This window comes from Melanostigma gelatinosum (assembly GCF_949748355.1).
Source record: "Melanostigma gelatinosum genome assembly, chromosome: 15".
Lineage (NCBI taxonomy): Eukaryota > Metazoa > Chordata > Actinopteri > Perciformes > Zoarcidae > Melanostigma > Melanostigma gelatinosum.
Genome location: NC_136648.1, coordinates 12,474,078 through 12,501,668, shown reverse-complemented (window position 1 = coordinate 12,501,668; position 27,591 = coordinate 12,474,078). Strand labels below are relative to the sequence as shown.

Sequence of the window (27,591 nt, the reverse complement as noted above, 5' to 3'; positions counted from 1 at the left end):
TTTGTTTGATTGTTGCCTTTTTTTCTTTTATTTATTTCAAAATGTTACTAGGACACCTAGGGTTTTTATAGTTGCACAACCGAGAGAGTTGCAGGAATGCATTCCCTGTTTAAAGTATGAGGTGAAGAAAAAATCTACAACTACAAAAGAATTCTGAAAGGATACAAAATTTAAAAGGAATAGGTTTGGGCAATGCAACAATTAATTTGAGTCGAGCGTTGCATGAGAAGATTGATACCACTTTCGTTTTTGTATGGTAAATATGAAGCTACTGCTAGCAGCCTGTTAGCTTAGCTTAACATAAAGACTGGAAACATGGAGAACAGTTTGCTTAGCTCCTTCTAAAACACATTATACCTTGTTTATTTAATCCGTAAAAAACCTGAAATATAAACAGTGCAGTCACTTTCCTGCAGTCTCCTCTGTTTGCCTGGCATCCTCATGTTGATGACACAACTCCAGGGAATAGGCCTTCCATAAAAACACTTGTCGTTCATACACTTTTTGTACGGACTTAATTTGATGGCTTTGGTGCTTGTAAGTGGATTTTGTTACCTTTGTACAGAGCCAGGCTAGCTGTTTTCATACGTTTTGCCTTCTTTATGCTAAGCTAAGCTAACCAGCTGCTAGCGGTAGTTTCATATATTTACGGAGAGTGGTATCAATGGTCTCCTCCAATTCTGAACAATAAAATGAATAAGCATATTTCCCGAAATGTCAGGCCTCTGTTTTGTCTCTCCAAAAGACATTGCAACACATTCACTATGATAGAGGAGACATTGGAACATTTTAAATCTCAAAAGCATGGTGTTTGAAGCATCCTAGAGTAGTGATGTCTGAAATATTTAGGATCTTTAAAGTGATTTCTTTCCAAAGTACATTAAAAAAAACAGATCAGGAAGTCAGCAGGTTAGCGGGCTAGCATGCTGTCCAAAAGCAGTTTGAATGGTCGGTGATCTGAGTCCCAAAAGAATGTTCGTGCTACAGGTCATTTTTATGGCCCCTTAAGCTAACAGACAAATAGGATCCTTATTATTTGATGCATCTTAATTATTTCCAAGCTGCTTTGAGTTGAATCAGAGCAAAGTCAAAACCCTGTGAGACGGTGAGCGAGACCACTCTCCCACAGGCTCTGGACTGACCAGAGAGCACTTCATTTAAGAACATATTCAGTTTGCTACGAGAGGATCAAGCATGAGTATCAGCTTTTTTCCTTTCAACTTGAGTTGATGAAGCATGACTCTTTACTGCCCCCACCTCTAGCCACTTCTCGTACAGTGCTACGCTACACCCTTCCAGTAGGAAGGGATCCATCATGCCATTACAGTCTCCGTTTCAATCAGTGTCGTCCAACTAGTCACGACGGCTAATGGAAGACTATCTGCTTGATTACGGCCTTACATGCCTTTTCGGATCCAAGGTTTGCATCTCTTCATTACATGGCAGGCTTAGCCTCGCGTTTGTCGTCTGTCATTAAGAACATCAGTCCCCCACACGTGGAGAGGATTCCCAAATGGCCTGCGGCAAAGTCCATTGAGTGGTTTGAATGAAAAAACAAAACAGAAAGACAGGAAGAAGTGGGGGAACCGCCAGGTCATGTTCCATGTTGCACTCAGTGTGTTATATTCAGCTACACAAGGAAGGATCAAAGATTCTGAAGTGTCCTCCCCAGAGAGATGTGCTGGTGTGAAGCACTTCATCCTTCATCAGGCAACAGGAGGAAAGCGAGACAAGATTGAAAAAAAAGAGAGAGATGAGAGCAACAGCTAATTTACTGACCCGTTTGTTTTGGCCCAGGAGCGGGGGGGTTGTGAACAGCAAGAGTGGGTGTCCTGTAAATATGACCTCATTGTAGATGTCGCCAAGTAAACGGGACAAATGGTGAACCGCGGGGGTTAAAGTAGCCGGGTGCAATGCACAGCATGTTGCAAGTGCAGTAGAAAAACAACAGTCGAGAAAGGATACAAAGGATTTTAAATTCTGTCAAATTAAAGATCATATTTGATTAATTTCACACTTTTTTCTGCTGATGGAGGTATAATCAGGTTCTGTTTTTTTTTATCCTGTTGTAAAGGTTTCTTTTCTTCTTCACTCCTTATCCTGTCACCAACAAAGTCCTGCCAAAACACCATTCCAATATTTAATAGAGACCCGATTTTCTCCACCAGAAAGTAAAAAATGCACAGTATTTTGTAGTGAAGTGAGGGACATTCATGATGTTATTCTGATGATGGTAGATGAGTCAAAGTGATTAACGCATCCCAGAGTCTTTTATTATCCTGAAAAAGTAGGCTTTCCTCATAGAGCAGGAATCAGAACACACTTCTCCTGAACAATAACGGAGAGAAAAACCCCAACAAGTGAAGAAATGTAACCCAATCATTGTTCTGTGTACACTGCCACATGATGCATAATGTACGTAGTAGCACTGGAATAAATCAACTTTTAATGGATGGCAAATGGGTTTAACATGTTCTCTGTAAGCTGTTTGCTGTTCCTTCATTTTGCAGGTGAACTTTTGTCCTAGCCAGGAGAGACACCAAGGTCAAATCATTAAAGACTATCTTCAGCTATGACCACAACTCTCGTCTTCTTCTTGGCAGCTCATAGACAGACTTTTAATCTGAAATCACTTATTTTGCTTTATTTTTTCATTAAATCAACAAAATAACAATTTGAAACTCTTTCACACAAGGTCCACCCCAAGGAGAAGGGAAATGACAGCAGCTTAAAGCCAATTGTCACAGTGGAAGGTGAGTTGGCGCATGTGTTGACAGATACAGACACCACACGTCTCTTCCTGGAAGACTGTGAGGCAGGGACATCCGAAAACATGATTACAGGAGGATGTATTGACATAAACGTAAACATCGCTCCACAGGACACACAGCTGCTGAGGCGTTGTTCCAAGGTGAACTATGGGCTGTAGGCAACACACACACACACACACACACACACACACACTGAGCCATTAATGTTCAAATAACAAGCTACTATTCATGTCCACATGCACAAACGAGGCTCAGCCTGGTTAATTACAGCCAAATCAGGAGGGACTTGGCAGCAGACCGGGATCCCACAAGAGTGGCAGAGTCAGTCACCCTGTAGTTGTAGCTGTTCAACCCCAAAGACACGCTCCTCTGCTCATCGGCCCTCCCAATAGTGCAGCATCATTAAATTGAATATTGTGTTTATCATGTCATATATGATAAGAGTAATGTGTGGTTTCAAACGTGCACCAATAAAAATGTTTCATCGTAAAAGACTAAATGGAAAAGGACGACCAATTTATCCACAGATACTCGGCTTACTTAATGTCCTGAGCAGATAAGCTTCCCAGTATTTCCTGCTGTAATAATGTCCGTCTCCTAATGAGCGCAGTTATTTCATCCAGCTATTACTTATTCTTGTGTTGGAAGCGTGAAAGGCAAGAAAAAAGGGAATTAAATGACCTCCCCTAGAGGATACTGGAGATGAATCCAGAGTGAGAAAAGACAAGCGGGGCAGGTTTCAGAGGACTGAGGGTGACCCTCGGACTGGGGAAGGACAGGAGGGGGAGGGGGGGTGTTGAGGATCATCCGAGAGTGTGAAAAGGTCCTTCGGGGACAGCTTGTTCCAAGCAGGAGAAGTCATTTATTGAATTCATTACAGGCCTCACTCTTCTCCATGTCTGCCCTGGGAGCTCATAGGTAGCTGCTGCATGATGCTTAATGCCCTCCCCATCACTTCCAGCTAACGTGGTTTGGCATACACTTGGGGATATCAGAGCGAATAGGAGTATTGATCTTGGTTTTGGCCTTTTTTTAATACACAATGCTGTAGTGGTGGAGGGTGGGTGTGAAGGGCCTTTTAATTCCAACAAATGTATTTTGAGTGTCATTCATACCAGCATTAATCACTTCTCTCGTTCTACCCTTCTGAATCTCTTCCTCTGTTGCTCGTTTCTCTCTCTGAGATCGGCGGCAGAGTGAACTGATACAAATGAGGTTGTCTGTTGGAGGCTGCTGTAGCTTCCCTGCTTCATTTAGCGCTGAAGGATGAAAAGAGCCTTTTTTTCTGAGCCCTCAAGCCATGTTTCAGGACTTCAAGCATGAACGTGTGCATCCATGTATCTTCTTTGTGTATGTGCATATGTGCACTGGGATACACACACATAATGTATACATGTAGCTTTCCATCTGTCCTCTACTTGACAGCATCATTTCAGCTAGAAACTCAGATCTATGATCACGTCTCACATTATGTGCAGTTTTCTTATTCGTTATAAAGATTAACTTTCTCTATTCAGCCACCAATACTTAGATCACTCACTACTGCCTCATCTGTTGATGCTTGACCACCCACTATTTAATGATGCACTCAAAGTTTGATTTGATTGATACTTTCGACCCCTTTGAAAGGAATATAAGGCTATTTATTGCCATAATACAGTGTTGGCAAAAGCAAAACATCGTAAAGCCACTTTAAAATGTCAGAAAGGGATGGAGGTCAATAGAAAGATTACCTTATACGCAAGTCAAAGAAAGTGTATTTGTTTTGCACCTTTCGAACACATAGGCATAGAAAAGCTTACATACATTTATAAACACCAAAGCCAAATTTCTGCTGCATGGTGCGATTCAACTCGACTCAGTTTTGGTCCCAGGTCTTTTTCTTGATTTGGTTTTCCACTGCAGATAGTACAACCTCAATGTAGCCGGGATTCTTAGCTGAAAACTGCCATGGCATCATCTTTAACACGATAGAAATGCTGTGTGTTCTCTCATTTCAACGTACTTTGTCAATTGACCATGGTGTGGTATACAGGCGGGCATTTTATTAAATCTGAGTGGAGTTAATAAAATAAATTCTCGATTGGCTATTTAGATATGATGCAGAATGTGCTGTATCGTACATGTGATGATTCTAGTGACAATTCTCTCTGACCAATCAGTGGTCCGCAGTGATTAAACTCCACCTTTTATCGGCTCAGCTCACACAGAACCTTGACCGAGTGATACAAAGAAAAGCACCAGGTGATATCCACTTTTGCTGAGGGAAAACCAAAAAAAGAACGGTTCCAAGCGAGTTGAGTGGAGCTGTGGAGTACCATGCAGTGGAAACGTGGCATTATTAAACATTATCTTTGAGCAGAGCCGAACTAGCTGTTTACAGTCTTTATGCTAAGCTAAGTTACAGTTTACTAGTCATGGCTTCATATTGACCGTACAGATATGAGAGTCTCATCTGACGCTCAGCAAATCAGCATATTTCTGTAACATTTGCTTTCGCTCATTTGACATTGATTTAAACTTTTGATTCATGACTTATTTCAAATTTATTACAATGTATTACATATTTATCTAACACAAGACAGGGAGACCTGTATGTATGCTCTGTTTTACATGTTAGGCCTTTGCTTACAGTATACACTCCCGATACACGACTCTCGCATTGTTCGGCATGTCATTTGCAGCTGAGCAGCAGAGGACATGCACAGCAACAGATGAGCTATAAAGCCCCGGGCCAAGGCCACTGGTGGGACTCTGTACTCACTTGAGAAAGTGGGTTGCATTATGTTTTTACTGTACTGTATTGGCTGGGAGTACTGCAGTGTGTGTGTGTGTGTGTGTGTGTGTGTGTGTGTGTGTGTGTGTGTGTGTGTGTGTGTGTGTGTGTGTGTGTGTGTGTGTGTGTGTGTGTGTGAGGGTGGAGAGGGGGGTCACTACAGATGTCCTTGCCTTGAGCTTTCTCTATCTGCGCTGCCCTGGAAGAATCGCTGGCACAGAGTGATGTCACATCATACAGCAGGAGTCGGATGCACATCTTAATGAACAGAACACATGTAGTCAATGATAAAGGGGAGTGTTGCAGTAAGACAGAAAGAAAAGAAACACCTGCACTTTGCTACATGGAATGAAGTCACAAAATCAGGGGGAATTTGATACATATTGCCGCTATTTTATTCTGTTCTTCATATGTGACAAAGTAAACGTCATCAATAAATGTCAAAAAGATATCGGGCAACGATGTTCACCGGGTTAGCCATATTTGGAAACGTTAAATGCAGCAGAGGAAAGGTGAGTAAGAGAGACAGAAACTGGGATATATAGAGAGAGCAAACTCAGTGAGGGAGAGAGTGAGGGAGAGAGTGGCGATCAACCATCCAAGTGAGAAACACAGGATCTTGCTGCCCTCTAGTGCCAAACAGCCCAGTTCCCTCTGTGACAACAACACAGTATGACACAGTTGAGAGGAGGATTAATTATTCATAAATGACGGGATGATGAAGCAGTATTTATTTTCTTCAGATCTTAGATATAAAATGTAATTGATTACACAGTGCTCATATCAAACCCATGCTTTTCTCTAAAAATACGTGTTATATTGTGGACAATCCACTGTTTCTGATTGTTTTAAGTGATAGCTGTAATACAATGCTAGCCTTGTATATGCGCACAGAATAAATATAAATGAGTGAATTGTCCATTTTTTACCCGTGACTTATTAATAAAGTGACGACAATATGATCTTAGCAGCAACAATGTCCACCCAGGTCCTTTTAAAGCACATGTTGTGGGTTACATGCATCATTTTAGGGTAGCTCACCACCTCCTCTCCTCGTTTTTATGAATGTCAACAGTTACAGTCTATCTTTCTCTCTCTCTCTCTCTCTCTCTCTCTCTCTCTCTCTCTCTCTCTCTCTCTCTCTCTCTCCCTCCCACAGATTAACATAGTAGTGCCAGTCAGCACCAGCTCTGGTTTAATGTTTGAGCTTTTACTCCCCCCTCAGTTCTCAACACACACAATTGGCCAATCACCCTGCGTGTGTGGAACTGAGCGTCCAACACCGGGAGTGAGTCACCTGAGAGTGGGCCTGGTGGACACGCCGGCCATTTTACAGTAGGTATCAGTTCCTGTTTCCTTAAGAGCAGCCGCTCAAAGTCCACCTGCATGACCAGAGAAACAAGCTGGGGTCAAACCGGTAAGAGAAGTGTGTTTTTGAGTTTTCTTTTATTGTCTTAAAGACAAACATGCTCTGTGTTATTAATGTGTTCTCACTTTGTGACAGTTTCATGTTTCTGTGTAACAAGCACCTGTGCAGCGGCTTGCTGTGAGTCACAGCTCAGCTTGAACTCTGTTATTAGTCGAGCCCGAGCTGCACTGTAGTCATGTGGTGGTCACTCTCTGAGTGGTTCTGCGGTAGCAGAGTCTGATCATTGAGTTTAAAGGGATTTTCTAGTGGTTTGGCATTGTTTTGGTCCAGGTTCCACAAATCACGTACTGTGATACTGGAACTTTACAGGGAACCATTTTGCAAACAAATCAGCTGTGTTTTTACAATCCAAACCCTTAAATTCAGTGTGAAAATCTATGAGCAGACCATTGAGACGAGCTTGACCTGCGTAATCGATAGACAATAAGTCTCACAGCATTGTCTAGTTTAAAGATGCTATACTGAACATTTGTATCACAATAAATCACTTACTAGCTGTTTAGGCCACGTTTCCACCTGGTATTAACATGTGATCTGTATCCGAATACATTATCTGGATAATGACATCTGATACATGGGTCTTTGCATTAGTCTGGATGCGTTAACACCTGGTACATCCAGATAACAGATGCAGAATAATGCCATGTGTAAAAGTGTAATTATCACCTGTCTCTGCAGCTCCCCTCAGCTCTACGTAACGAATGTTTCAGCCCAAAACTTTACTGTTTTTTTCACTCTCACTGCTCTCATCAGCTGTGTTTTCAGACAAAGAGAAGGCTGCTGTTTTTAGTGAAAAAGCACAAAGAAACTGGGCGCTACCTGTTCAGCACCAATCAGCAGACAGACACAATGAGCAACTAGCTGGTGAACATAGTGCAGCATTCTGCAGCGAAAGAGACCAAAAACAGATCTAAAAGTAGAGTGAATATTAGACTTATGTCATCAAGGTGGACACAAACAAGGCTCTAATTTAATGTTAATTTTTGTTGCTCCGCTATCTGCTGGATGTGTAAATACAGAAATGCTTGCTGACAAGTTTGCCTTATCAGTTTAAAGTTAAACACAGGTATGGTCCTTTAAGATTCGATTTTAAAAGGAGACTATATTTGCATTATTACATGTTTTCTTTATCTTAGAGGAGAAAGTAAAATTAGGATATCACTATCATGTCTCTTCTTTTTTTTAACTGAGAGGTCAATGGAAGGTGATATGAAGTTTTAAGCTCATAAGTCTGACTCACATTCAGAGATTTAGAGTTAAATCAAATGAGGCTGAAGTAGTTAAAATCATACCATGTGAGCTACTGAGGCTCAAGTGTGTTAATAACACATTTACAGCATATAATTATGGCATATATGTTGACATGCTTAGTATACATAACTAATAACGTATATTCCCCCTTCCCAGTTTCTCCCTCTCCATGCCTCAGAAGGACTGCGTGATTATTTCTTTCTCAATGAATCACCGAAATCAGCCCACAGCATGAAAAGCTGGAGCAGCAAACTCAAGAGACAAGACTCTGGCAGTGTGGTCGAGTCCTCCTCTAGCAAGAGGAACTCCATTAGTGGCCCACCTGTGCCTGTGTGGGTTACTCACACACCCACACCAGATAATATCACAAATGATGGTGAGACTAACTCCACAGGCCGGACTTCCAGCACTCCACCGTACGCTGAGAAGGAGGACAGCAAAGGAAGCATGAAGGACAGACTGAAATCCCTCATCCCTCAGTCATGGGGAGGCATCATCCCTAAATGGACAAAAGAGAGTGACAGCTTTAATGACTCTGAAGCCAGCAGCAGTATGATCCAGATCCTGCCCAATGGGACCAGGGTGAGTCCTCCTGTAAGTCCCCTGCTGGATCGCAAGAACTGGGCTGAATCACTTGGCAACTCCAGCCAGAACTCTCATAAGCCTTTGTTAAGGGAGAGCCCGTCTGATGATCTCTTGTATCAGGGCCCACGAGAAGAATCTCTCCTGACCAGTATCCACCCTGCAGAGTACTATGCTGAGAAGATGGAGGTCTATAACCTGAAGTACTCTTACTTGAAATCCTGGCCAGGGTTGCTCAGACTTCTTGCGGGACTTCAGCTCCTTTTTGGGGGCATGGTCTTTGCCTGCATCATCGCGTACATCCAGAAAGACAGTGAGTGGTCCAACAGCTACGGACTCTATAACGGTGCGTATAACAATGGGCAAGGCATATCTGGATACAGCTACAGAGGCCCCATGACTCCCTTTGTACTGGCTGTAGCTGGAGTCTCCTGGATTATAACCCTCATTATTTTAGTGATGGGAATGACGATGTATTATCGCACCATCCTCCTCGACGCGCCCTGGTGGCCTCTGACGGAGGCCTTCACCAACGTGGCGCTGTTCCTGCTCTACATGGCGGGTGGGATTGTCTACCTGAACGACTTGAACCGCGGGGGGCTGTGCTACACGACAATAGGCATTAACCCCATCGTTGCCAATCTGTGCCGGGTTGATGGGGGACAGATGGCGGGAACGGCTTTCATCTTCATCAACATGGCGATGTATCTGGGAAGCTTCCTGGTGTGTCTGAAGATGTGGAGGCATGAGGCTGCACGAAGGGAGAGAGAGTACTTTGAGAACAAGGTACAGGTCATTCATCCGATGTAGAGTTTAGATGAAGGAGGATATCATCGCTTCTAAATTTAAAGTGGGAGGCAAAACATTTTCATTGAAAGAATTCTGCAAATGTTCAGCCCATACATGGTTTATCCCCTTCGGGTTTACTCTATGCTGCTCTGTCACACACGCTCCCCTTTTGATGGTTCTTTAAGTATATCTGAGATATCAAACATCCCGTTTATTGTTGACAACAGTCAGGGATACTATTATTGATTGCAAATGAGCCAACAAAACCCCCAAAACCACAGTGGAAGATCAAATCCAATAAAATTGAAAGTCAGTCAGGATAAACTGCAGTGAGCATGCCATTTGTCAGTATTGATGTGTCAGCTTTTTTCTGCTGGCAGTCAACCAAGATTCATCCCAAAGCAGTAAACAGTGTTTTCCTTAACTCTATTGACCGTGCAGTCCTCTCTGTATGAGTGTGCCAGAAATAGACGATTTAAATGTGAAGTAGACATTCCTGTTTTGCAACCATATGTGTGATGCTTTTTCATTGCAAATTAATCTAGAAAATACATGCTTATATTTGCTAATAACACCAAGTAAACATGAATTAAGAAATGTCAATGGTAGCATTGTGCAGCTAGTGAATTATAAGGAACAAAGTTGCTATTGCCTGTGTCTTAAGTGATGAGTCTACAGGCACGCTACCGGCCCTGTGAGGCTTCAGTAACGGTAGTGATTTGAGCTAAATGCTAACATGCTCATATTGACAATGCTAACATGCCATGTTTACCATCTTAGTTTAGCATGTTTTTGAGATATTTCAGTCTGGACGAATGGCTGAGCAGCATCCCTAGATTCCCGAGGTCATCCTTATGTTCCCCCGGGTCCTATATGTGCTTGATATAAACTGATATTGTAAGAGATTGATAGGGGCTTTCTTCAAAAGGTTAATAGTTCAAATTGCAATTGAATGAAGGGAGGTGGACGATTCCAATGCAGTTTGAATGGTTAAAAATCAGTTAAGCCACTGTGGAGATATCAATGGCTTAACTGAAAGAAAAAAAAGGAAACAAATTTGAGGGAGTAGGTTTGAGGAGTATATCAGGCTATAAGCTAGTGGATGATTTCAACAACTGACCAAGAGAAACAACACTGAGAACATAAAACTCTGTGAAAGAGGTGTCGTTAATGTGTTGTATTAAGAAGATATTAAGCTGGGAAACATAGAACCCTAACATAGATACGCTCCTGTCGCTAGCATAGCTAAAAACAAATAGCAAACAAATGTGGACTGTACAGCAGTGGCCATTGGCATCTGATCAATTCAATTAGCACAACATGCTCAGCAATCCACGACACATCCAATCCAATATTTTAAAGCATTAGACTCGACAGAAGTCTATTCATTGTTGTGCCTCGTAAATTTTGGCCGAGATATACGAACACTACATTTGAACATTCCCTTCAACAGCTACCACACATGCTACTGTTTGCAAATAGAGTCCATGTTATCGAGCATCACAGCCACCACCTATGGGTGACAAACAGCATGGTCAGCTAAGATGTTTGATGTCAAATAAGAAAGAGTGAGAGGCCAGGAGGGAACATAATGATTTCATCTCCCAGCTGAGGGAATGCAACTTCAGAGGCTTAGCTTGTCAAAGCAAAACAATGGGGCAGTTTTTCATCCTGGCTGTAGTTATTTCTTTTAATTAGGATTTCTCTGACACGTAGCTTAGGCGTCTTAGAGAGTTTCTCATAATGATGACACAGGCTTGCACACGTAGTGGTGTATAGTCATGAAATAATTTAATTCACATGTTTTTAACAATCCTTTTTGTCTTTTACCTTCAGCCCCAGGAGTCCATCCCACTAACCCCTCAAAAAACAAAGCACATATCATTCAAGGATGAAACAGATAAGTCTCTGAGTAAAGATTATCTCAATCAAAATGCCCTCATCTCTGGGGTCCATAAGAATCCAGTCAGTGTGAACAGAGCCCCAGCGTCTGAATACACCCCCAAAGTACACATCATCGCCGACTACATCATGTGAGTGAACATTTAAACTATGCAGGGTTGATATTCTGACTCTATGTCATATAGAGTATTTACTGTATTCATGTTCCCTGAAACCCTTCCGTACAGAAAGTATCCAGAGATCAGCTGTGTGGAAGAAAGGGAAAAATACAAAGCAGTCTTCAATGACCAGTATCAGGAATACAAGGACCTCCACAGAGACATCGGCATCACCCTCGATAAGTTCAGACAGCTGGATGCCATGATGGCACGACTCCTCAGAGGTGGAAAAAGCCAAGAGGTGAGCTGAATGTAAAACAACCTTCATTTAATCATGTTTATTAACCGTACAAACCATTTCTGTGATGGGCTTCCAGGATATAATTTGAGGTGAACAGGTCACGATTAGGCCTCCTTATTGCACGGACATGTGAAACAAATCTATTTCTATACGATGCAGTTGTGATACACACTGTTGGATGAATGTTTTATGTCACGTTTTGTGCAAACTGTTGACATTCTATTTATCATTTAGGATCGGCAGAGGATTCAAAGCATTTTGAAGACGTATCAGCAGAAAAAGAGTGTAAGTTTGTTCATGAGTTTAATAATGAGGGCACTAGTGTCCTCATGTTTTCCATCTGCTCACTCGCAAGCAATTGAAAAATAATCTGGCAAATCCAACAGTTAACCCAGAGATGTAGTGGAATTGCTCGTGTTGTGTAAACACCCAGGTAGCATTTGCTTTTCTTCAATAAAGCTGTCCACCGATGCAAATAATGTTGTTTCCACCATGAAACCGACTCTTGGAAATTCTCATTTAACGCAGCTACGAAAAAAGACATTTAGGTAATAGAGGTTGCTGCCATTCATCAATAGATGATTTCATATGTGTGTGTGTGTGTGTGTGTGTGTGTGTGTGTGTGTGTGTGTGTGTGTGTGTGTGTGTGTGTGTGTGTGTGTGTGTGTGTGTGTGTGTGTGTGTTTTCACAGGACCCTGGCTTCCTAGAGAAAAAGGAGCGCTGTGACTATTTAAAAGCTAAATTAAGCCACATCAAAAACAGAATACACACTTTTGACCAGGAAGCCATGGGAAATGGCGGGGCATGAAGACGAACAGAGAGAATATACCTGCAGCACCTGATGACTGGACACAACAAATAACCTTTCTGTCATTGATTTTGTTTTTGCCTCCTTTTTGTGTTTTGTTTCGTCAGTATATTGATCGTGTTGAGTATATATTTATTTTGAATGAAAAACATATTGGACACCTTTTGTATTGGCATCGACATGACATGAAACCTGGTTTATAACACCTGAGCTACAACAGTATAAGGGCTAAGTGTTACACGCCGTTTGTGTACAACTTTCATGACATGTCATCTCACAATTTCTTGTTATAGTCCTGTCATTTGTGTCACCGCGGAGGAACATGTTGATTCAGTGTATGTTTTAAATCAAAACTCTGTCAGTGATTGCAATTTTTATTAAAAACATACGTTTGTGTGATTAAGGTTCTTTTTTTTACTAACGCGTATTTCTGTTTCATATTTGCACTGCCCCTTTGTGTTTTCTCTCCAACATGTTTTGGCTCTACGTAGAGTTAGTTTTGCTCCTACCTCCTAACTGTTAGGTGATCCATGATTTTTTATTGTCCTTCACCTTTGTCTCTTGTTTCAGATACTTCCTGCTCTGGTGTGTGTTTGTCTGCCGAGTCCTTTTTGTTTTTACCTGTCCCTCATCAGCCCTGCTGTCACCTGTCCCTTGTTATCGCCCTCCTTTCTTGTGGGTTTAGTCTGTGTGCTCCCCTTTGTCTGGGCCAGTTCCTCTGTTTCAGTAAGTGGACAAGCCTTTCTTTTCCTTGTGAATTTACAGTGTTTATCAGACCAATCTGCAGTACTTTGACTTTTTGACGTTTTTTTGGACACCTTTGCTTATTTCCGGACCGACAAAATAAAGTCAAGACTTTGCATTCTACCTGCTTCATGTTCAAGTCTTTCATTTGAGTTCTTTGTCTGTACCGACCAAAATGAGCTCAGTAACCAGACAGTACAACTATGTTATTGAACCAATGATTTATTGGCCTACACTGATTACAAACACACCATGAAGCCATTTGTGTCATAGAAAAACAAAAGATGCATTCCGGTCACTGTTTGTGTTTGACTGTTTTGATTATGTTGGTCCTCCACATTTATATTTGTAGAAAGCAGTTAGCTTCCAACTGGCCATATTTATTATTGGTTGTAAAGTGACACAATCCGCCATTTCAGGAAACTAAAGAACTTGAAATAAAAAACACTCCCACAATTTCAATGGCAGAGGAATGTTGTTTCATTGTACCCAAACAACCGATTCTTGGCATTGAGGTGACATAATACTACAATATTCTATCTGGATTTTATGGCGTCAACTGCTATTAGGCCGCGCTCTTGCACATTGACTGATATTTTCCGTGTCTATTCCAGATGTGGGACCAATTAAGTAAGTCTCAAGTCTTTGCACTCAAGACCCAAGTCAAGTCCCAAATCGAGACAGGCAAGACCCAAGTCCTAACCTTTGAGTTTTTAAATCCTAACTCACAATGCTCTCTTCACCAAATATTTTATTAGCGTCCGCATCTGTAATTTTCGACCTGCACCTTTTGCATCCTACAAATCATTTGTGTTTCTTTGCATAGTTTCTGTACACGGATGAAATGATCTTTGGTATAATTTTTTTAACGAAACGTTAGTTCTTCATGGTTGTCTTGGTAGAATGTCGGATTGGTACCAACAAAGAAAATGAACACGTTTTAAATTACAAGGACAACTTTTTAATCTTTGGGGTAAGATAGGGTCAAGTCCAAGGGGAAGTCATGTATCATTGTTGAGCTTCAAGCCTTTTTTAGATTTTGTTGAATCAAAAGTCATTAAATTGAAGAGTCCAAGTCATGTGACTCGAGTCCACAACTCTGGTCCCTTCTGCTATAAAATCACATCTGCATGTTTTACTGCAGGTTCACATGTTGGACTACATCGACAACCTGCTCTCAGTATTGCCTTTAACACTTCAAACCTTATGGAACTGCCTTCAGGACTAGCAATAACTTCAAGAATCATTAAACTGTAAATGATTTTCACAATTTGTCCAGTTGTTTGGTAGCCTCTGTAAAATGTCAGGAAACACTGTCTGGAATTTATTTCATAATGTATTGTTTCAGTTCTGATTGGCTTCAATGTATGCAGGCAATGGATTCACTGTATGACCGCCTGCCATACTATTAACAATAACAATTACAATGAATTAATTACAATGAAGTTATCGTTGAGAGTAAACCTTATATGTTTTGCTTTAAACTTTAAATCCAATGTATTACATGAAAACAGTAGACTCAACCTGACGAAGTGTTTAATCTTTCATTTGAAGGCAGCCACAGCCTGTTGGATCTGAGAGAGCACGTGTCAGCAGGTTGCACGTGCTGCTGCTGAGACACACGCAGCCGCTCCGCGGGTTTCGTTTGCAGGAAAGTATCCGTCCTGAGAAATGACTCTGTTTACGATCGTCGGGGAAGTATAAAGAGGACACCGTGGAGACTCAGCGATATGAGATCAACTGAGAGGGACGTTTTCTACAGTGCGAGGTAAGTTGTGTAGTATAGCTGACTATTTCATTGTTTAAGCTGTTAGACGGGTCACATTTATATTTCCTTTTCATTATCTGACCTGTTGAATATTTTTTAAACATTAAAAATGGAGGTTTAAGGTGTTTGTCAGATCCTACACTTGGAGTGGAAAGTAGACAGAAGCCAAATGATTAAGTAGAATTTCATTTCTTCGTTTTGATGTGTTTTGTATCATATCAAAAGAAACAAATTGAGTTTGTTTTTCTAACTTTCTGAGAGCAAAATTTAAAAGTAAAATGAACAGAAACAACTGATCTGCCACACTTGACTGGGCTTCTCTTGTAGCTTCGCCTTTTCTCTCAGTTAGCTGACACTCAGCAGGTGCACTCAGGTAACACATCTGTGGTTCTGCCCGCCTCTTATCTGCTTTCTTTCTGAATTATTGAAGACTGCTGGCTTCAGTTCCTCTGGAGGGATGAAGCGCGAGTCAGTGATACCAGCGACAGGGTTCAGGGATGGGCTGAGGTGAATGAAGAGAGAGGTGCTTTAAAAACCTGGCCACATCAAATTCACAAAAAGAACAAGCAGTATTTATTTTTCTGCATTCGCATTTTCAATTCTAAGAGACAATTTACTCATGAAGGCATCACGTCAGAGGATTGAGACAACATAGAATTGATGATTTGCCACCTTTTAAAGCTGCTGTTACATGTTGTCATTGTGTGGTGCTGAAACATGTATAAGCAATGTGAAGGGATGATAAGGAAATAGTTTTTTCCATTAATTAATGTATTCATTTTTCCCTCCCTCCTCCAGGTGAAATTACAACAATATCCTCAAAACCATGTATGAGCCTCGGTACTACGATAGCCCCCCTGTGTACAGCCCGCCTTACAGCGCCAACTCCCAAAGCTTCTATCCCCCCAGAAGCATCCAGCCCCCGCAGAGCCAGCATGCCCCCTACACCTACAATGCCCCCCCTGACTCCAACTACATTGAGGAGAAGCCTCAACACTTCTATCGCTGGTTTTCTCCTCCTGGTTTTGTCAAAACCTTCGAAGGAGCCACAGTACTCATGTGTTTCCTCATCTTCGCCTGTGTGGCTTCGACCCTGGTGTGGGACATGAATGGGTTTGGCTACGGGGGCTTCGGTGTCGGGGCTACAGGGGGGGTTGCAGGGATGGAGTCGGGATATTATGGAGGCAGCTACGGCTATGGTGGCTCCTACATGACGCCACAATCTGCCAAGTCGGCGATGATTTCCATGGCGGCAATTAACTTCCTAGTTTCACTGGGCTTCCTGGTGGGGAGTTTCTCACGGTCTCGGATCATGAGGGGATGCAGGTTCTACCTCACTGTGTTCATTTGTGATATCATCTTAGCTGTCCTTCAGGTGAGTCTCACCAAATATTACAGCAGCTTATTACAAATCCAGCAGATACAAAGAAGAATTCGAAGTTGTGTTTCTGACCATTTGATGAATGTGGGTCCAATAAATACTTTCCTTTTAGCTCTACTGTTGGTCTCCACAAACTTCTGAGGTCAATATCTGCCTCTTCAGCTGCTAAATGCTCCACTGTGTTCAACAGCTAGTTGTTAATCTGCTGTTTAATGCTGAGCAGGTAGAATACAGTATGATTATAAGAGCTTTTTTGCAGACAGCTGCTTTCTGTCTGGAAACAAAATTGATAAAAACGTAGAGAATGAAGCAAAACAATAAATTAGCAGGACAGAACATCAAAACAATGAGCTGAAAGGTGCTAAAAAGCTTAGTTGAGGTGAGGGTAATGTATACATGTTATGGTTAGCGTTAAGGTTATAGTTCTGTGTTGTTTCATCAAGCGACCCCTTTCCGATAACAGTCATTTACATCCATTGTTCATGTATGTAACAATCTTAATTAAGGCAGCTTTAAGTTTGTTATGTATCTTCCCCAACATCCTGTTTCAAAAGGGAAATACATTACATTAAAGGTTCTCAGACACATTTTTAAAACTGACTGGTGAAAGTGGCGATATGAACGAGCATCTTCTACGTGCATCACTGTAATGTTCAGAGAATAGTCTTTTGTATTTTTTCACATGTTGCTCCATGTTAAGTAAATGTGCCTTTCTTTTGACTCCAAGGGCATCATCGACATCATCTTTGTGATCGGGGTGAACCCGATGTCTCAGAGCTCACAGAGCATGCTGTACAATCCCATGCTGATGATGTGCCAGAACATCCAGGGCAGCCCCAGCCTCAGCGGCAGCGCGGGGGCCGGTTTTCCAGGGGGGTTCCCCATGTACAATCAATACCTGCACCACTACTGCTACATGGACCCGGAGGAGGTTAGTGGGATTCTTCTATTTCATTCTATTCTCTTCTATTTCATTCTATGCTGATCTATAAGTGTCTCTCTTTCCTCAGACGGTTGCGTTAGTGTTGGGTCTGATGGTGGTGCTGGCCCTGTCCCTGTCTGCTTACTACGCCTACAAGACCCGCAGCAAGATTTGGTGTCACGGCAAAGCTAACATCTACTGGGACGAGCCGCTGGTCAGGTCGTCAGAGGGCCAGGATGTACAGGATTGGGTGAGTAATGTTTTATGATTTCTTTCTTTGTGAAATATTAACAGAGGATGAATGTGGTTTGTGTTGTGTAAATGAGTGAGTTAAGATGACATACTAACTCCAGTAAGTCCACGAACGACTTGTGGTTTATGTTTATTTCTATATATTCCAGCCAGATAACAAATCAAAAGCCAATATGCACACAGCATCAAGTCTCTCAGTTCTTATAGAGAACTTTTGGTTTTACAAACTCGCACTAACCTGCTGCTGTAGCCTCAGAGAACGTTGCTGTTTATCTTTGGCACACCCAGGTATCAGTCTGACTGATCATTAACCAGACTGGTGATAATAGCTGCACAGACACCATTTACAACTGAGCGATAAACAACGTTATACGATTTCTTGTAAAAGAAAACAGTTCAGGAGACTCTTTCATAGTCATTTAGCTCACGGTTAAGAGCCAGGTTTCTTGTTTTTATTTGAGCAGAGATCGTCACATGCGCTTTTCCTTCATGACCCTGCATGATCACACATTTAAGGATCGACTGACGCATTTGAAACCAGTCAAAGGAGGTTGTAAATGATTCACTGTGGTATTTACCAAAGAAGAAACTGTTGTTCTTAAATTAAATGAGCAGTATTTGATGAAATCGGTCTTGTGAATGCTGTGGAAGATTGAAATGAACAAGAGCTACAAATATATTGTAGTTGGCAAAATTCTATTGTCAGGCATTTGCATATTAAACCAATTTTTTTCCTTAAACACAGAAACATTCAGACATTTATTAATAAACTGTCAATAGCAATGTGTACTTATTGACACCATTTTCTATATAATTGAACCAAAACATTAGAAAAGTACAATATAAAAGTTTTGTTCAGCCTGACAGATTCTTATACTGTTCAAAAAATTGTCTGGTATTTTGGAGTTTCATCCAACCAGAGGGCCAAAGAGACCTGCAGCAATTTGGCAGTTCACTTTGTTTTGCCTGCGGTCACGATGTGGGTTAGATACGCTTTTGTTTATGCGCTGTACACTGTTTGTACCCCACAGCTGTAGCTTTGTCACATTGGATTGAGGCAGTGCATCAAAGTGGCCAAACAATTCTGTGGGAATTGGAAAGTGTGGCAACATCAAGAAAACTTCTCCACAGAAAGACTCATAACTCACACTGTTCATTGTTCAAATACTTAGAATGACCCATGATTGTGGGGACTTTTAATGACTTATGGAAAGGGAAGAAACATATTCAATCAGATTATCCAGCGAGGCCTTGGCCTACATACTGCGAGTCACCTCATCGAGATGCAGGCCCTATTCTGTGGCACTCTTGTATTGCAGTGAAGATGCTTGCCTTGCAGGGATGCATATATAATGTATGTGGCATGTATAATGTATAAAAAGGGTTGAGTTTCCTCAGTGTTGCTGTGTGAATCCCTACAGACTGTGGTGGCGCTAAATGATTCAGCATGCAAAGGGTCTGCCGCACATTAGACTCCTGGCAAAGAAGTCGTTTCCTTGTGTTTTGTCCTTCATTCGTACTTAACAGAACTAGGAAAAGAGTGCTGATGGAGAGAAAAAGGACAACGAGATTCATAGCAAACACAGACGAATTGTATGTTGATTGAATTGAACAGGACAGTCCAATTAATATTTATCAACATGAGAACCCCACCCTTCAGTTGAAGAGGAGACCATACATAGGCCTATAATGATGAAGTGATGAGGTGTCAAGTATGCTCCTCTTCCCTGCATATTAAATGTCCTAAAGTGGTGTATGCTACAAAGAAATATATTTTAAAAAGCAAATAGCTGATCAACAGAAAAAAGTGTCAGAAGCTGAAAAGTGATTCATCTTTCAATAAGGAAAACTGTTTCTCATAATGGATTCTTTAAAGTGAGGATTTGTTTCCTTTTGAGTGTAAATCAGAAAAAACTCAACGATTAATTCATTGGTTGATCACCTGAATTTTTATCAGCAACTTTTTTGTTAATCAATGAATTGTTTGAGTTTCCAGTGCCAGCTTATTAAATAGGCTCTGGAAAAGTGTGATGCCTCTATCAGTGATGAATCAAGAAAATAAGCAGCAGCATAATCTGTGACGAAAAGATAAACTAAAACTCTCTCGGTCTGGAGTCGCAGTTCTTTGGATTTTAGCAAAAAGTGTCACTTTCACAAACATCGAATTAGAAATACTGTAATTGCACAAAGCAGCGGCTGTCACTGCACCTTACTGCTGCAGTGTATCAGGTTCCCTGCAGCTTTCTGGGCGTTTGTTTCCACATAGAGGATCATCCTCCGGCTCCACATTCATGAGATCTATTTCACAGGCTGCTTTTTCCAGACATTTGCATCAGCTCACTGGGGCCGATCCAGAAATAGGTCAAAGACTAGAAGTCATTAATGATGCATTTTACAGTATAACAGTAGATTACATGCGACATAATGCAGTTGTTGTGGTGTTCTCTTTCAGAGGATGATTTGTTATGACCATGCATTTTTTTAATGCTTTTTACCCACTTCTGTGCTCTGCTGCATGTTTACCTGATAGTTCAGAAAGATGGAACAGCAGAAATGTTTGTTCCACTGATTTCACTCCTTTCTCAACCTCTCTGTGTGCTCATGGCGACACACACACACACACACACACGCACACACACACACACACAGACACACACACACGCCTCCGCTGCTAACATGCGTTTCATGTCAGACACAGTTCAGAAAATTGGTTTTGTGTGTTTCCGTCCAATTAACTGGTTCTGATAGTTGTTGAAAGAAAGTGTGTGTTCACTGCAGGGCCAAGGCTGCGTGTGTGTGTGTGTGTGTGTGTGTGTGTGTGTGTGTACGTGCGTGTTTGTATCTGTCTGGCTACATGTATGATGTCTGGCAGTGACACAGCCAGAGTGTTTTTGAGCGTAGCGCAGCTCTCCAGCTCTGTACTTCACTGCTTATGTGACAGATTTAGTGCAGAAAATCTTCTTTCCTTCCAGCGTACAAATGCATCTGATTTCTCCTGAAGACTTTCTCACACATATCACGTTGCTAAATTTGGCATTATGTTTCAGAATACTACATAATGGGTATTTTCTGACTTTGTCTTGTGCATTTCTGCATGATTGGAATCAAATGAGCTGCACCGCGATGGAACAAAGTCCGACATTAAATGAATCGGTTCTGATTTCGTTCTCCTGATATTGTCTTACAGGTGAACCTTGTTGGAGATGGGCGCAGCACCCAGCAGGCACCAACTGCACCTGACCTGAGGGCGGAGAACAGTGTGGTCTCCTACGGCAACGGAACAGTCAGCATCCACAGTGAGGGAAATTGTAAAAGCAAAAGGTGAGTGATGGTCGCAGAGCCCCCAGGACACCACAGCTTGATCTGTGTTCAAAAAACAGGACACATGAGAAAAAAACATTTCCGTCCTGAACCTTAAAATCAACACATCTTACTTCCTGTCTGGAGTAATGCCTAATGTTTGGCTGCTCTTTTATAATTATAAAAAAATAAATACATTCTTCTTCAGTTGAAATCATATCAATTATAGTGATCTGTATTGTGGTCTTCATTGAAGTTCGAACAAATATGTGATGATGAATCGGTTTTAGGGCTTTTCTCAACCAAAGAAATTCTTGGTCAAACCTCATACGATTAAATCGATGAGTTGATTTAATAGGATCACACAAAAGCACCACTTTAAATGTTGTTAACAAGAAATGTGCTCTGAAAGTTCTAAAAAAAAAATTAAAAATCGCCTAAAGAAATTGTATTAGACGTTGAATAACTGACTGGAGGGGAAAGCCCTAATTGTTTTATATCAGAAGAAGTGGAACAACAAGTGGCCCAAAACCAAATTAGGGTGTTAAATTAGATAATTAGCTGTTATGGTTTGATCTGATTGTTTCCACAATGGGAGAGGGAGTTGCAATTTCAAGGAAATGTTCTGCATATTTGCGGAACATTGTTATTGTTAATGATGTTCGGTCAATTGTTGAAGTCCACAGAACAGATCACATTTGTTCTTCATTGTTTTTTTTATTTTTTTGTACTGCGTGTGCGATTGATAAATGAGTATAATGACAAACTGTTGAGGCTAAATAAAAAATCTGCTATTCGTGAAAAATGCCATTTAGAATAATAACACCACAATTATTTTAGAAAAGACAATGTCCACTGTCATAGGTTTAATAAATGTCAAGTGAACACTCGTCATCTATGTATGATGAGAACTGTTCTTTATCGAGCTTCTTCTGCCTGGAATATGCTTCAGTTCAGTCAAAACACGTCTTGATTTCATAAGGAATCAGCTGCATGTGGCCTGCAGCTCAATATTTGGAGAGGATAATGACGCATATCATTGTTTTCAGGCTCTTAAATGGTAAATCTCCAAATATATTTACATTTTATATACTATTTGCTGTTCATGACAACGAAAAGCCGATGCCAAAATCAACAACGCTTTTTTTCCTGAATTTGAATTGAATTCCTTTGAATTCCTGAACTTAAACGAAGTAAATCCAACATAAATGAATGCAGCTCAAGCACAAATACACAATCGATCACGTGATACCTTTGTGTTGCTTCCTCATAGTTTCTCTGCTGACAACAGTAATCATCGGGCCGCGGAGCCTTTGTACCAGAACAGCAGGGTCACGGTTTGCTCCAGCAGCTCCTCAGACGACACTGACAGCATCAGGAAGCCGCCTCCTTATCATGTGGAGAAGGAACAGAGAAAGGGCCGAGGGCCCAGGCCTGCTGCTCGGGAGAGGATGGAGTCCCCGTGTGAAACTGGTTACACCACCGGAGACACTGCCAATGAGCTGGACGGGGACCGCACAGATTACCTCTACAGGTGGGCCACTACACTCTGCTGCCAGTCAATGCTGCAATCTTGGTGGGAAATAGGGGGAAATTGCTTTTCAATCATTCATTAAAGCAAAAAACAGGAAATACAACATGAAACACAAATGAAAAGATAAGTCATTTTTAAATTAAAAAATAAATGAAAGGAAAAAGATTAAAGTATTATAGGCCTCACGCCCGAGTTACTGTAATCCAGCTGAAAGGCTTTCATTTAATTTAGTTCCACCGAAGAGCTGTTCATTATCTACATGCTCATTCAGATGCTTGTTTGTTGTGTAAGGCAGGAAAAGGCAATGTTGGCTATTTGAAGAAAGAAAAGCTCAGTGTCAGTTTTAAAAGAAAACCTTATTTAAATGCAAATATAAAATTGTCATACCAATCTGAGAGGAAGCCTTACTTCCTCTGGCTTGACATTTTCTTATTAATCACAATAAACAATAAACTGTGTGCACTGCCCTGAAAGACTATTCATATTATTATAGAAGAAAATGCTGTAATACTGCAAATGCTATCGAGCATCACTACCGTCTTCAAGGCAACATGGCCAACGGTTTAAATTATTTTAATTAAATACGGTACTGGTAAGAAGACTGATTTTTTTTAAAACATCTCTTTTTGCCACACTGCCTCTATAATAGTTTCGATTTAATCATTTTATGTTGTCATGTTAATATCCCACCACAGGCTGTACCCAGAGATAACTTCAGACGAGCAGCGCCGGCAGTACAAGAAGGAGTTTGAATCCGACCTGGCCTGCTACAAGAGCCTCTGTGCCGAAATGGATGACATCAGTGACCAGATGCACAAGCTGAGCCGAGAACTGGACATGTTGGACGAGGACTCCGTGAAGTACCAGGTAGAGAAAAACAGGAGGCAGGAGCTCAGAGTGGAAAAACTCAGGGCCGACTGCCAGCAGAATATACAGTCATAGCTGTGCCAAGATAATAATTGTCTTATATAAAATCAATTCAGTGAGAGAATTTCTATTTCTATTTTCAGGGTGTGGCAGACGAGTATAACCGACTGAAAGACCTGAAAAAGGTGAGTGGAATCACATCTGCGGTATCATAATGTGCGATTACGTTACTAACATACAATCGTTTGATATTTTGGAAAATATACTTATTTACTTTCCTTTCTAAAATGGGCAGTAAAATCTAAGACACGACAAACAGCACATTTGGCAAATAACCAGCCGTAAAACTACAACTTGCTAGCGAGCGTGCTTTCCAAGCGCGCTGTTTATTCAGAGAACGTTGTTTAAAGAAACAATTCACCTCAAAATATAAAATACATATTTTACTTCTTACCTGTAGTGCTATTCGTCAATGTAGATTATTTTGGTGTGAGTTGCCTAGTTTTGGAGATATTGGCTGTAGAAATGTCTCCCTTCTCTCCAATATAACGGGACTAGATGGCACGCATGCTTGTGGTTCTCAAAGCGCCAAAGAAATGAATTAAAGAAACTCAACAGCATTGTCTCTTTCCAGAAATCATGACCCGATTACTCAAGTCTCTTGTTATCAGCAGGTTATCATCAGGTGAACTGTTCCTTTAATTAGCATCTGCTTGTTTCAATTTCTTTTTCTTCTAGACGTCAGATTGTCAAGCAAAGAAGAAGCAGTGCAAAGAGCTTCGGCAAAAACTTTTCCACATCAAACGTCTGGTGAAGGTCTTTGACCAAGGTCTTTGTTAGTGCGTCCTTAAAGTCTGTCCAAACAGCGCCGGGGTTTGACATGAAACAAGGATTGATCCTCCAGTTCCTCTCCAGTTCCACTGCTCTGCTATTTGACTTGTTGAACAGTTCGGCCCTCAAACCTAGATTCGATTTTACATTTCAATGTAAACTTGAAATTGTTTTAATTGTTTCAGAATGTTGTAGTGTGGTAAGTAATGATTGTTTTTATACAGAAATAATGTCATGAATGAAGATATGAATAGAAAAGGATGGAAATAAATGAGCAGTTAAGACAGGCCGATTAATTCACATTCATGAAAACACTTAAACACTTATGGTACATGTTGCAGTGTTTATTTGGCATTCTTCATACATTTTTTTCAGTTTGAAAAAAAACAAAAAAACAGAACAAGACACATCATCATCTTCTGATTCTTTTAACAACGTTGCCATACACATGAAACTTCAAAAAGGAAAGAACTCAGTAACACAAAGATAAGAAAACATTAACAGCATTATCTATCTTTTTTTTCTTTTCTCAATGGCAAAGTTGTGTGACTTGTTGCCTCAAGGAAGAAAATCCAAACAGCTTTCAAAAGGCCCGGCGCAGAACACGAAGCAGTTTCATCCTTCATCCACACTTTGCGTTTGAAAACACTAAATGCTAAAACATGTTGTATTTGGAGTTGATTTCATTCTTTCCTGTCAAATATTTTACTGTGATTTTGTAAACTCGCCTCTTGAAATACCTTCTTGAGGTAAATCCTGGTGGACCAGCGAATATAGGGCCCATCCCCTTTTAACTTGTCACAGATAGTGTCATGTTTTGGCATTGAATATCCTCCGAGTGCAGTTTTTCCACCAGACTTTCGTCCGTTAACAGTAGAGACTCACTCAGAGCATCTCTCTGGCATACCAGCTGACATGGCATGAAGATAAGCTTCTTTTTTTTGACATCTAAACAGATGACAGAGGTATTTTCATGTAAATACATATAGAAAAAAAAAACATTTAGGAGCTAACAGTGAAAAGCAATACTTAAATGTTGAAATGAACCTTGAATTACATAATGCAAAATAATGAAACAGTCTCCACTTAGCAGAGATCCAAAACAACATTTGAACATGCAAAAAGACAAAGTTGGCCTCAATATATATACATTTCAATACATTTTCCAAGGGGTCATGACCCCCAGAAACAGCAATTGTCGCCGTAAACTGGTATTTCATTAGTAGTGTGTCGGTTATAAACTCTCACCACCAACGATAACTAATTCTTACATCTTGAGTTGTTTGTTTAGTTAATGTCAGCCTGCCGTTTCTCAATAATAATAATAATAATAATAATAAAAAATGTATCCAAACAATGCGTGATAGCTGAATCCACCTTATTCAGTCAGTCAAAAGTCATATTCCAAACACAAGAGTGAAAATCACTTTGGGGAATCTTTTTTAAAAAGATACTAGACGAATGTCTGTGATGCTCATTTCATATTTTATATGCGTTCCAAATTCAAGAATGGATAACAAGGCAGTTGTCAAAAAGAAGGCGGTTTCTGGTGAACAACATTTACAGAGGTTTGTGTTTCGGAAATATCAGACTGAAGCATTCTGATGTCTACTGAGGTATTACTCCACTCATGTAACAACAGTGAGCCCTGTGAATGAATTTAAATGCATTGTTCACTTGATGGTCAGGCAGTCACAAGAGTGCGTCTGTCTCTTTGTCTCTCTGCTAATTATTCTATTTCAAAAAACATCTCCGAGGATGATATGATAGACTTTGGTGATTTTTGTTTTTTTCCTTGGTTTTGTCTTCGTTCTCTTCCATGTGATTGGCTCCTTGGCTTCTTCCACAGTGCTGAGCCACGAGAGCGCTGAATTCAATGAAGCCTTTACTTTGTCTTCTATCCAGTTCACCACTCTTCAATTAGATCCATTCTAATCACGATACCGTATTGTCATGTTATCGGCCGTGTGAATAAAAAGGTCACTGTACCACAAATGGTGAGCCGTGGAGAATGAGCCCGGTGTGTGGGGGGAATGTTCTGCTGACTTTCAGCGGCGGGACAGTTTTGTCCTCTCGATGTTTTTGTAGCAGGGTGCTGCTGCCCTCTACATGAAACTGCAGCGTCTTTAGTCACTGTGGCATGTGGGTGGTGACATGACTGGCTGTGGTGGCCATATCGGAGCCCAGCATGAAAAGCTGTTCTCTGGCTGGAGACCTGGCACCAGAACGACTGGGCTGGCAACAAGACATATCCAGCCTGGCACTGGCTCCTCTCTTCACTGGAGGCCCGTGTGGAGACAGAGGGCTCGTTTCATGAGGGGGAATAGAGCGGTTACAGTACAGTACATAAGACGGCCAGCTGGCACTGCAGTTTGTTAACCACACAGATGGATAGTGATGAGTCAGGAGTCACTCGTCCAGACGGAGACCTCGTCCGTAAGGGGGCTACTGTCCTGGGACATACGGCCAGCTGATTGAGCTTCCGGAGAGCTGCATGTCACGGATCAGCGTCTCGATGGGTGTCTTTCCTACCAGGCGCATGAAAAAGAGCTGCGAGATGAGGCTGGCGGGGAACGGCAGCGCAGGGCGGGGAGGCGCAGGAGCAGGCGTCCGAATCGCTGAGGCTGACTCGGGTACTGCATCCTCTCGTACTCCGTCAGAGCCACCTGAGCCTTCTCCTGCAGAGACTCCACGTGGGACTGGGTCTGTCAGACCACAGGCATCTGAGAGAGAGAGAGAGGGAGGAGGAGGCAGTTACTTAACAGTGTGGGTGGGTTACATAAAGAGTCGTGACGAGCCGAGAGGAATGTTGAAATCCCCAGCAGATAATGTGATAACATGCCCCTGAGGGGAACACATTCAAACGTGGTGCCTCAGCATGTCTACACTGTAAAAAGAAAACATTTAAAACCTATAAACCCGGATCATAGCGGTTTGTTTAAGCGCGACACTTAAAAAAAAAAGACAGTGACAGCAGTAAATTATACATCACAGAGTGCATTATTGCATTTTCATGAATAAGCCAGGAGATGGTGCCATAGTACGTTTTAAGATCTACGGTTTTACTGGCCTTTAATTTGGTTATTTCAGACATCCTTTTGTGTGTTAAATTCGATTCATGATTGTCTACAAGTCTATTTTGCACAGCTATTTTGATCCGTTTTTCTAGTTGTAATGTCTTCTGTGGCTTTGATGGAGCTTTGTCAAGTCTGAAAAAGTAACCCTGTTGACGACGTAGTGATGTCATCAGGTCTATCTCGGCTTAGACTTGGAGTCTGCAAATT

The 27,591-nt window shown here is 41.3% G+C and overlaps 2 protein-coding genes and 1 pseudogene across 3 annotated transcripts in view; 2 read left to right on the top strand and 1 right to left on the bottom strand.

The window, feature by feature from the left end:
- Positions 1–8,458: 8,458 nt before the first annotated feature.
- LOC306789811 (MARVEL domain-containing protein 2-like) lies at positions 8,459–12,708 on the top strand (the record flags this gene model as incomplete). The annotated part of the gene is made up of 5 exons (XM_079285879.1): positions 8,459–9,595; positions 11,435–11,631; positions 11,728–11,899; positions 12,134–12,184; positions 12,592–12,708. The coding sequence occupies 5 exons, from the start codon at positions 8,459–8,461 to the stop codon at positions 12,706–12,708; spliced, it is 1,674 nt and encodes a 557-aa protein (XP_079142005.1).
- Positions 12,709–16,046: 3,338 nt separating this feature from the next.
- LOC306788876 (occludin-like) lies at positions 16,047–24,316 on the top strand (the record flags this gene model as incomplete). The annotated part of the gene is made up of 8 exons (XM_079284554.1): positions 16,047–16,595; positions 17,329–17,532; positions 17,612–17,773; positions 20,963–21,096; positions 22,349–22,609; positions 23,305–23,476; positions 23,620–23,661; positions 24,215–24,316. The coding sequence occupies 8 exons, from the start codon at positions 16,047–16,049 to the stop codon at positions 24,314–24,316; spliced, it is 1,626 nt and encodes a 541-aa protein (XP_079140680.1).
- Positions 24,317–24,642: 326 nt separating this feature from the next.
- The window catches only part of LOC306789809 (nuclear receptor subfamily 2 group F member 6-like), a 6,677-nt pseudogene continuing 3,728 nt past the window's right edge, over positions 24,643–27,591 (bottom strand). The window contains exon 4 of the transcript XR_013773193.1: positions 24,643–27,030. The product of XR_013773193.1 is annotated as a nuclear receptor subfamily 2 group F member 6-like (transcript). The remainder of the gene's footprint in view (positions 27,031–27,591) is intronic.